Genomic DNA, 12037 nt, shown 5'->3' on the forward strand with positions numbered 1-12037 from the left:
GGTGTGGTCTCACCAAGGCCCCATACAACTGCAGTAAGGCATCCCTGATCCTGTACTCAAATCCTCTTGCAATGAACGCCAACATACCATTCGCCTTCCTAACTGCTTGCTGCACCTGAATGCTCGCTTTCAGCGACTGGTGTACAAGGACACCCAGGTCTCGTTGCACCTTCATTTTTCCCAATCTATCGCCATTCAGATAATAATCTGCCTTTCTGTTTTTACAATGAAAATGGATCAACGTTCCATTCCAGGCCTTGCAGGTGGAATCAATGCAATTTGCACTTTCCACCATCAGAGGGAGCTCAATCTCTTAAAGGGAGGATGTTGCTTAGAAATCTCTTAAAGGTAGCTGGTACCTGTTATTTGCTGAAAATAACAGTCTACTGTCTGCATGGAGTCTGAACAGAGATCAGACATTGCACACGTAAAACACAGATGCAGGTCCCATCCCTATGTTTACACACTGATGAGTTATGTTAAAACATTGAATAAAGGTTGCGCACTACTAAATCCCACATCCTCCAATCTGCACGCCACACCTCACCAATCTGCCGATCTGAGTTGGTACCAGGCCTGTGAGAGTGCATGCACCAAGGTTCTCTGCTGATGCACTAGAGACCTTGGTGCAAGTGGTGGACAGAAGGAGGGACATCCTATATCCGCGGGGGTGGGGAGGCAAGAGGCCCTCCAGACATCAATCCAAAAGGCAGTGGGAGGCAGCGTGGGACGAAGTCAATGCCAGGCCCACAGCATCATGAACACAGATACAGTGCAGGAAGAAGTTCAAAGCTTTGACATGAGTGGTCAAGGTGAGTGAGGTCAACTGTCAAGTGGTGTCTCCCACCAACTGCACCACACACTACACCCCCCATCACCCATATACCAATAAACTCTTTCCATCAGTACTCAACTCTTCCAATCAGATGCTTCCTCTCACCGTTACACATTGCCACTGTTTCAAGCCACCCACCCACAACTCACAGGCCACACACACTAGCTATTCAACCATGACAGGCACATCACCCGGGCACACGTCCCACTTTCTTGCAGGAGAAGGTGGCGCATATCAAGAGGCAGCAAGTGGCAGTGGCATTTAGCCCCTCGAGCCTGTTCCGCCATTCAATGAGATCATGGTGGACCTGTGACCTAACTCCATATACCCGCCTTAGCCCCATATCCCTTAATACCCTTGGTTCACGGAAATCTATCAATCTCAGATTTAACATTCACAAGTGAGCTAGCATCAACTGCCGTCTGTAGAAGAGTGTTCCAAACATCTCCCACCCTGTGCGTGTAGAAGCATTTCCTAACTTCAGTCCTGCACGTCCTGGCTCTAAATGTTAGGCTATGTCCCCGCGTCCTAGTATTCAAGTCTTGGAGACCTTCAAATACTGTTACAAATGTCGGCAGCCAGAAGCAATAATCCAGCCACTAGCCTGTAAATCCTGCATGGTCCCTTTAAGTAGCCGGAGGGGGGTCCTCCAGGCACTCTAAGACACGTTCAGATGGTCAGGGTTAAGGCTGTACATAGAGTTGAGCGTCAAGTCCCAAAATGGTGTCGATCACTTTAAATCAGCGTTGCACACTGATTGAAGCCATTTTCTCCCTACTTTACATGATTCCAGTGTGCGTTATCTGCGCCTGCGCTAACTCCTATATCAAGATGGCGTCCAGTGCACGTCGCGCTAGAAACATGCGTTTCCTTCCCCCTGACAAGGATTTGTGCCTAGAAACAGGGGGAAGAAATTCAGCTGTTAATGGCTTCTGGCTGAGGACAGCCGCCATTATTTGGCGCACTATGATTCTGACTAGATCAAATCTCATAAGACGGAATGAGGGATATGGTGCAAAGGCAGATAAGTGAGGTTGATCTCCAAAAAATGGATGGGCTTCTTTTGCCTAATTGACCCTTTTCATGTTCCTAAATGTTATTAGGGCCAATCCCCCTCTGCTTTGTACCTGAGGAACATTAGTTCCCAGATGGAAAGCTGAGGAAAAAGGAGCATAGATTTGTTATGATGGGTCTCCTCTCCCTTTGTGTTTCCCAGGTATTGAATGGAAATCTCCAAAAAGGAAGGTGGTGTGGTTATACCTAGACACAAGCATGGAAATCACATGGAAATGAGGCATGTGAGTTAAGAGCGCCTCTCACCTCATGTTGCTCTGTATGTGGCGAGTGACAGCCACTCATAGTGGGCCTTAGGTCTTGCACCCAGTCCTGCTCAGATTGCAGGATCTCAGAAGGATCTGGGTACCAATGGTACCAATTGTTGGAGCCAGGCAGATGGTAAGTTCCTTCTTTCTCAGGTGCAGCAACACAGTTGGGTCTGTGGGTCTTATGGCTGCTGTCCTCAGCCAGAAGCCATTAACAGCTGAATTTTGTCCCCCCGTTTCTAGGCACAAATCCTTGTCGGGGGGGAAGGAAAATTAACCCTCATGTTTTTTTATCAGCACAAAAGAAATGTGAAAATTCTCTGTATTACAAAAGAATCACGTAACTTTGATTAATGTCTGATACACTAATTTCTGTGTTGTTTTTTTTGTTTTCTTACAGAAATATCATGACCTTGACCAATGCTTTTGATCTGCCAGAAAATTATATGACCCAAGAGAACTACGAAGAAGTCCTTCAATACTTAAATAGTACTAAACCAGAGATGATACCTGGCCTGGATTTGCAAACCTGTGATCTGCAATCCATACTGAGTCAGGTACATACTTTTAACTCAGTTCAAACTGCCTTAGCACTGAATTCTTTACATTTCTTCAATCCTGTCCAATCTCTTTCTAGGCTGCTTTCTTTGGAAGGTAGATGAAAATGTGAACAGTCAAAACTGATGATTATGTATTTTCTGTCATTCAATATTACAGTTTTTCTCCATAAATTCAATTTCATTAAGCAGTTTTAAAATATAAATGCTATACACAGAGGAATCTATTTAATGTAACAATACTTCAGCCACCTTGACCATTTAAAAATTATGCCTTAGGAGCCAAGAATGCAAAGATTTCTTTAACTCAACTCCCTCCTCTTCCCAAAAGCAAACAATAAAAAGAAATTTCATGTGTATAAAGGTCAGTTATAAATGTACATGGAATATTAACCATCCCTCATTAATGAGCCAGCATTTTTATCTTAACAAGTTCTAAGCTAGCAAAGTTAGTGGCAGTTAATGTGATCAACTCAATGGTATCACTTAAATCCTCACCCTTTAGTCAATTTCTAAATGAGGCAAAGATAGTACTCATAGCAAAGCCTTTGATTTGTCCTTCTTCTGTGCTCTGTAGCTCTTTTAGTGTTCCGCATTTGATCTCCATTAATTTCTGCATTCTTCTACGGCGACCAATGGTTGCCATTGTGGATTCTCCAGATGTATATTGGCGCACAGCGTAATGGAGATTGAGCTACCCATGTGTTAGTTGGTGTATGACCGTGGGCTTTGTGCTGGGCTGTCCAAATTATGCTGCTTGCACCAACTCTTTATCCAACCTGATTGGCATGTAGCTGAGTGCCAAAGTCTTGTCCCAAACCTTTTCAACTAGCTCTATTCTTCTTTTATACAGGGTGTCGAAGGCACTGGACTGGCCTTTATCGTCTTTACTGAAGCTATTACAAGAATGCCTGTCTCTCCATTATGGTCCATTTTGTTCTTCATAATGTTATTCTGTCTTGGACTTTCTTCAATGTTTGGGAATATAGAAGGTGTACTGGTACCACTCCATGATTTGAAAATCTTACCTAAAAGCTGGTCCAAAGAGCTTATTACAGGTAAACACAAAGCCTCCATTTACCTATCTATTGTTTTAACTGTTAGTCAGCACTATAAAACAACTACAGTCAATATTATCTCTTTTTGAGTTATATTTACCAAATAATCTTGATTTTTTAACTATTTCTTGAAAAGTAAAAATTCTTGTTTTTATTTCTATCTGGGGTAGGAACATTGTTAACTGTATAAAATACATCCCTCGTTGTGTCCACACGTTAATGTCTGAGGCCAGGAATTTCTTTGCAGCTGCTCCTGCTGTGCTGCTGTCACTGCCGGAAATGCAGTGGAGGCCTCGTCGACGCAAGTCACCAAGGTTCCGCCGCACGCCCGGCGAAATTATGACGGCGGAGCAGGGGAAATTCACGGCCTAAGTGTTCGCTAGAGCATACGGGGCGAAGAATAAAGAGCCTTTGTCTGCCTTGCTGCTATTTGATTACTTGAGCAGATGTGATCTCACTTATGCCTCATTCCCCTGATGTCTACTGGCAGCTCAGTCGGCAGCACAGCTCCTCCCGATACTTGGCCTTACAAGTCTTATTTTACACTCGATGAAAATGCTGCAAAGTGAGGATGGTAAAGATGAGTTTCAATTACATATTAAAGGAAACAGCCCTCGAAACAAGCCCATCATACGGCATCAGAGAAGTTTTGCTTGTTTATAATGAACTGATAAATGAAATTCCTGCGACCAAAACATACGAACATATAAATTAAGAGCAGGAGTAGGCCATTCGGCCCCTCGAGCCTGCTGTGCCATTTGATAAGATCATGGCTGATCTGATTGTGACCTCAACCCTACTTTCCCATCTACCTACTATAACCTTTGACTCCCTTGTTAATCAGGAATCTATTTAACTCAGCCTTAAAAATATTCAATGACCCTGCCTCCCCCGCTCTCTGGGGAAGGGAGTTCCACAGACTCACGACCCTCAGAGAGAAAAAAAATTCTCCTCATCTCCGCCTTAAATGGGAGACCCCTTATTTTTAAACTGTGGCCCCTAGTTCCAGTCTCTCCCACAAGGGGAAACATCCCCTCAGCATCTACCCCTTCAAGTCCCCTCAGGATCTTATATGTTTCAATAAGATCACCTCTCATTCTTCTAAACTCCACTGTATACAGGCCCAACTTGTCCAACCTTTCCTCATAAGATAATCCTCCCATCCCAGGAATCAGTCGAGTGAACCTTCTCTGAACCACCTCCAAAGCAATTATGTCCTTTCTTAAATAAGGAGACCAAAACTGCACACAGTATTCCAGATGTGGTCTCACCAATGCCCTGTACAACTGTAGCAAAACATCTCTACTTTTATATTCCATTCCCCTTGCAATAAATGACAACATTCCATTTGCCTTCCTAATCACTTGCTGTACCTGCATACTAACTTTTTGTGATTCATGTACTAGGACACCCAGATCCCTCTGTACCTCAGAGTTCTGTAATCTCTCTCTATTTAAATAATATACTGCTTTTCTATTCCTCCTGCCAAAGTGGACAAGTTCACATTTTCCCACATTATGCTCCATCTGCCAAATTTTTGCCCACTCCCTAACCTATCTATATCCCTTTGCAGACCCCTGATGTCCTCTTCACAACTTACTTTCCTACCTACCATTGTGTCTTCATCAAATCTTTTGCAGAACTGAGTGATTGAAATTCCTGCTGCAAATCAGTGATTCGGGAGAATGGGTGGCACAATAGATTGGACACTGACCTTTCACCTCTGGGTCCTGGGTTCAGACTGATGGGCTGAAAGTCTCCTCTAGCCGTTGGGGGTAAGGGTCCTAGGTTTCAATTCAGTTCCTAGTGAGCATGGGACTTGGCACAAAATCCTCCCTAATTGGTAATCTCACTCAGAGAGGCAACAAGATGGTTGGTGTGGGAAATATGTCACACCGGTGCAGTAAGGTGCTCCTCTGAGTTTACAGGTGAGGTACATTGTAGCAGCAGAGGAGAGGTATACCTATACCTGATCAGCATGTCTTGTAATGAATGTTCTGAAACCTATTGCCAAATTAGGAGAAAAAAATCATCTTTCTTTATTGAACAAAAATTACTTTTCATACAAAAACAAACATGGTCAGGAGCAGAACATCAACTCATTAGGAACACAGGAACATTAGAAACCGGAGTAGGCCATTCAGCCCCTTGGGCCTGTGCCACACCCGTACCTCAACTCTGCCTTGCACCGTATCATAGAGTCGGAGAATCATAGAATGGTTACAGCACAGAAGGTGGTCATTCTGCCCATCGAGCCCGTGCCGGCTCTTTGTAAGAGCAATCCAGTTAGTTCCATTCCCCCGCTCTTTCCCACTAGCCCTGCAAATTTTTTCTCTTCAAGTGTTTATCCAATTCCTTTTTGAAAGCCACGATTGAATCTGCTTCCACCACCCTTTCAGGCAGCGCATTCCAAATCATAAACACTCGCTGTGTAAAAAAGTTTTTCCTCATGTCGCCTTTCACCTTAAATCTGTGTCCTCTGGTTCTCGACCCTTCCGCCAATGGGAAAAGTTTCTCTTTATTTACTTTATCAAAACGCTTCATGATTTTGAACACTTCTATCAAATCTCCTCACAACCTTTTCTGTTCTAAGAAGAACTCCAGCTTGTCGAGTCTATCCACATAACTGAAGTCCCTCATCCCTGGAATCATTCTAGTAAATCTCGTCTGCACCCTCTCTAAGGCCTTCACATCTTTCCGAAAGTGCGGTGCCCAGAACTGGATGCAATATTCCAGTTATGACCGAACCAGTGTTCTATAAAAGTTCATCATAACCTCCTTGCTTTTGTACTGTATGCTGCTATTTATAAAGTCCAGGATCCCATATGCTTTTTTAACCGCTTTCTCAACCTGTCCTGCCACCTTCAAAGATTTGTGTACATATACCCCCAGGTCTCTCTGTTCCTGTACCCCCTTTAGAATTGTACCATTTAGTTTATATTGCCTCTCCACATTCTCCCTGCCAAAATGTATCATTTCGCACTTCTCTGCGTTAAATTTCATCCGCCATGTGTCTGCCCATTACACCAGCCTGTCTATATCCTCTTGAAGTCTATCACTATCCTCCTCACTGTTCACTACACTTCCAAGTTTTGTGTCATCTGCAAATTTTGAAATTTTGCCCTGTACACCCATATCAAAAAAAGCAGTGGTCCTAGTACTGACCGCTGGGGAACACCACTGTACACCTTCCTCCAGTCCGAAAAACAACTATTCACCATTACTCTCTGTTTCCTGTTACTTAGCCAATTCTGTATCCATGCTGCCACTGCCCCCTTTTATTCCATGGGCTTCAGTTTTACTGACAAGCCTATTAGGTGGCACTTTATCAAACGCTTTTGATAAAATGTCCTCATCAACCCTCTCTGTTATCTCATCAAAAAACTCAATCAAGTTAGCTAAACACGATTTGTCTTTAACAAATCCGTGTTGGCTTTCCTTTATTAATCCAGACTTGTCCAAGTGACTATTAATTTTGTCCTGGATTATCGTTTCTAAAAGTTTCCCCACTGCCGAGGTTAAACTGACTGGCCTATAGTTGCTGGGTTTATCCTTACACACTTTTATGAACAAGGGTGTAACATTTGCAATTCTCCAGTCCTCTGGCACCACCCCCCTATCTACAGATGTTTGGAAGATTATGGCCAGTACCTCCGCAATTTCCACCGTTACTTCCCTCAGCAACCTAGGATGCATCCCATCCGGACCGGGTGACTTATCTACTTTAAGTACAGCCAGCCTTTCTAGTACCTCCTCTTTATCAATTTTTTAGCCCATCCAGGATCTCAACTACCTCCTCTTTCACTTGAAGGGAAAAAATTTGCAGGGCTACGGGGAAAGGGCGAGGGAGTGGGACTGGCTGGAATGCTCTTGCAGAGAGGCGGCATGGACTCCATGGCCCGAATGGCCTCCTTCCTTGCTGTAACCATTCTATGTTTCTGTGACTTTGGCAGCATCTTCTTCCTTGGTAAAGACAGATGTAAAGTCCTCATTTAGTACCTCATCCATGTCCTCTGCCTCCATGAGTAGATTTCCTATTTGGTCCTTAATCGGACCCCACCCCTCCTCTTACTACCCGTTTATAGAATCATAGAAACAGAGAAAGGTTACAGGGCAGAAGGAGGCCATTCAGCCCATGGAGTCCGTGCCGGCTCTCTGCAAGAGCGTTTCAGCTCCTCCCACTCCCTCGCCCTTTACCTGTAGCCCTGCTGTGTAAAAAAGTTTTTTCTCATATCGCCTTTGGTTCTTTTGCCAATCACCGTAAATCTATGTCCTCTGGTTCTTGACTCTTATGCCAATGGGAACAGTTTCTCTCTATCTGCTCTGTCTAGAACCTTCATGATTTTGAATACCTCTATCAAATCTATTTATATGCCTATAGAAGCCTTTTGGATTCCCTTTTATGTTAGCTGCCAGTCTATTCCCATACTCTCTCTTTGCCCCTCTTATTTCCTTGTCACTTCTCTGTACTTTCTATATTCGGCCTAATTCTCACTTGTATTATCAACTTGACATCTGTCGTACGCCTGCTTTTTCTGCTTCATCTTACTCTCTATCTCTTTCGTCATCCAGGGAGCTCAGGCTTTGGTTGCCCTACCTTTCCCCCTCATGGGAATGTACCCTGACTGTACCTGAACCATCTCCTCTTTAAAGGCCGCCCATTGTTTGATTACCGTTTTGCCTGCCAATCTTTGATTCCAATTTACCCGGGCCAGGTCAGTTCTCAACCCACTGAAATTGACCCTCCTCCAATTAAGTATTTTTACTCGAGATTGTTCCTTGTCCTTTTCCATAACTAATCTAAACCTTATGATAATATGATCACTGTTCCCTAAATGTTCCCCCACTGACACTTGCTCCACCTGGCCCACCTCATTCCCCAGAACCTGATCCAGCAATGCCTCCTTCCTCGTTGGGCCGGAAACATACTGATCAAGGAAGTCCCCTTGAGCACACTTAAGAAATTCCTCCCCCTGTTTCTGTTCACGCTATTACTATCCTAGTCTATATTACAATGGTTGAAGTCCCTCAATATAACTACTGTAAAGTTCTTCCACTTCTCTGTAATTTCTCTGCAAATTTGCTCCTCTATATCCTTCCCACTAATTGGTGGCCTATAGAATACCCCCAGTAGTGTAATGACACCTCTTTTATTTCTTAACTCTAACTAAATATATTCTGTCCTTGAGCCCTCCAGGACATCCTCTCTCTCCAGTACTGCAATATTCTCCTTAATCAATACTGCCACCACCCCCCTACTTTTTTCCTTCCCTATCTTTCTTGAACACCTTGTATCCAGGAATATTTTGTACCCAATCCTGCCCTTTCTTGAGCCAGGTCTCTGTTATCGCCATAACATCATATTCCCACATGGCTATTTGCTCCTGCAGCTCACCAACCTTATTTACCATGCTTCATGCACTGTAAACCTATCTTAGACCTTCTCGTATTCTCCCTTAGTCTGATCCCACCTAATACTGTACTATTTCTTACTATCTGTGTTTTCCCAATCCTTTGTGCACCTTGTTTCTCCTTCTAATGCTCTATCCTGATGCCCATCGCTCTGCCAAATTAGTTTAAACCCTCCCCACAGAACTAGTGAACCTCCCCACAAGGACATTGATCCCAGCTCTGTTGAGGAGCAACCTGTCTAGTTTGTACAGGGGTCCCTCCTGCCCCAGAACTGGTCCCAATGCCCCAAGAATCTGAAGCCCTCCCTCTTACACCATGTCTTTAGCCACGCATTATCCTGCCTTATCTTCCTATTTCTGTACTCACTAGCGCATGGCACTGGGAGTAACTCAGAGATTACTACCTTTGAGGTCCTGATTTTTAACTTCCTCCTTAGCTCCTGAAACTCTGACCACAGGACCTCATCCATTTCCTTTCCTGTGTCATTGGTACCCACATAGACCACGACTTCTGTCTGTTCCCCTTCCCCCCGCAGAATGTTCTGCACCCTCTCTGTGATGTCCTTTACCCTGGCACCAGGGAGGCAACACACCATGAGGGACTCATGTCGACGGTCACAGAAATGCCTGTCTGTCCCCCTGACTATCGAATCCCCTATAACTATTGCATTTCTACGTCTCACCGTGCCCCCCTGTGCAGTCCTTTGCCCCATGGTGCCATGCTCTGGACTGCATTCCTTTGAGGTGTCGTCACCCTCACTGGTATTCAATGCTGATACCAGTTTGAGAGTGGCACACTCCCAGAAGATTCCTGCACTGCCTGCCTCTTCCTACCCTTTCCGATGGCCACCCACTTACTATCCCGAACCCTCTGTGGCTGTGGGGTGACCACCTCCTGGAACGTACGATCCAGGAAACCTTCAGCCTCCCTGATGCTCTGCAGTGACTCCAGCCGCCCCTCAAGCTCAGAAACCCTCAGCTTGAGCTCGAGCAACTGGAGGCATTTCCTGCACATGTGGCCCTCCAGGACACACGAAGCATCCTGAAGTTCCCACGTGGGGCAGGAATTGCAGGCAATGGGTCTCAGCTGCCCGTCCTTTATATTTAGAGACTTTATTTTCTAAACTCCCCTTAGATACTCGATTATTATTAATTTATTTACTCCTTACTTACCCCGATTAACCTACCCTTTTATTCCGGGCCTCTCAAAGCTCCTCCTTGATGTCCCTTCATACCCCTACCCAACCAAAATCTATTAATCTCAGTCTCGAAAGTTCCAATAGTCCCAGCATCCACAGCCTTTTGGGGGTAGAATTCCAGATTTCCACTATCCTTCGCTCCCGAAGGCCGAACTCTAATTTTAAGATTATACCCCCTTGTTCTTGATTCCCCCACCAGAGGAAACAGTTTCTCCCTATCTACCCTAGCAAATCCTTTTAATAGTTTAAACACCTCAATCAGATCACCTCTCAGTCTTCTATATTCAATTGAATACGAGCCTAGTCTATGCAACCTGTTTAACCCTCGAAGCCCCAGTATCATTCTGGTCAATCTGCACTGCACCCACTCCAAGGCCAATATATCCTTCCTGATGTGCGATGCCCAGAACTGAATGCAGTACTCCAGGCGAGGTTTCACCAAGGCTCGATACAACTAAAACATAACTTCTTCCCATTTGTATTCCAGTCCCCTTGAGATGCAGGTCAACATTCTATTAGCCTTCTTGTTTGCTTTTTGTACCTGTGTACTAGCTATTAATGATTTGTGTACTTGGATTCCAAAATCTCCTTGCTCCCCTAAAGTTCCTAATTTCTCACCATTTAGAAAATACTCTGATCGATCTTTCTTGGATCCAAAGTGGATGACCTCACACTTGCCCACTTTGAACTCCATCTGCCACCGTTTTCACAATCTGCCAACGTCCCTTTGCACCTTCCTGCCCCCATCTGCACAACTTACCGTGCCTCCTAACTTAGCGTCATCTGTAAACTTGGATATACAACTCTCTATTCCTTCAGACAAATCATTGATATTATTGGTGAAAAGTTGAGGCCCCATTAGGCAATGTAAAAGACTCAGTTGGTAAATGCTCCAAGGGCTGAGGTTCACCTGTAAGAAAATCACCTGGGTCACTGCTATCTCCCCCTCCCTGTGGGGAAGATACTGGCTTCATTTTACAATATCACAATGTCTATCTTTATTTATTATTTTAAGAAGCCACATTATATGAGTTTGTTATAATGGAATATTAGGTATGAAACACACCAAACCTGTCGACTTTTGCCATCCACGCTCAGGATTTCCAAGCACAGACGTTTGTTTATTTTTAAAAACACTTGTTTAAAAGTGTGAGCAATCCCTGCTGCAGAGACCGACATGATTCTGTACCGAGGGGACAACCATGTCTTTGCCAAGGCTCAAACGGCCCCAGAAGTTGTTGGATTAATTACCCTGATTGGAGCTTTGGACTTGGACAAACCCCAACATTAAAAACGTTCAAAATAGTATAAAAGCAGAATTTTAAAAGCCGGGCTAAATAATGGAGAGAAAGTTCAACTAATTCTCTTAAGTGATGCGGGACAATTTCTATTTTTGAATCTGCTTGGTCCATCTGTAAATATTCAGCTTGTTTTCTCTGATAGGACCAAAACCAGGCTCGAGTGCTTTGTCAAGCTAGATTTAACTAGGTAGATTTAACTGTCACGTATGATTTACTGTGGGATAAAGACTAATTCACACATGAAATCACAGAGAGAAATAAGGAAGTGTGATTTCCTTTCTCTTCACAACCGGATGGGTATTCCTGAAACCAAAATAGTTTTGAGTTTTTTAAACGAATGTGTACAAATATTCA

At 44.1% G+C, this 12037-nt stretch overlaps 1 protein-coding gene across 1 annotated transcript in view; it reads left to right on the plus strand.

The window, feature by feature from the left end:
- The window catches only part of slc6a19a.1 (solute carrier family 6 member 19a, tandem duplicate 1), a 90187-nt gene that overhangs the window by 68097 nt on the left and 10053 nt on the right, over positions 1–12037 (plus strand). The window contains exons 8-9 of the mRNA XM_068000114.1: positions 2558–2714; positions 3568–3772. Coding sequence (XP_067856215.1) covers positions 2558–2714; positions 3568–3772 — 362 coding nt within the window. The remainder of the gene's footprint in view (positions 1–2557; positions 2715–3567; positions 3773–12037) is intronic.

The sequence above is a fragment of the Heptranchias perlo genome, chromosome 2 (genome assembly GCF_035084215.1).
Source record: "Heptranchias perlo isolate sHepPer1 chromosome 2, sHepPer1.hap1, whole genome shotgun sequence".
Lineage (NCBI taxonomy): Eukaryota > Metazoa > Chordata > Chondrichthyes > Hexanchiformes > Hexanchidae > Heptranchias > Heptranchias perlo.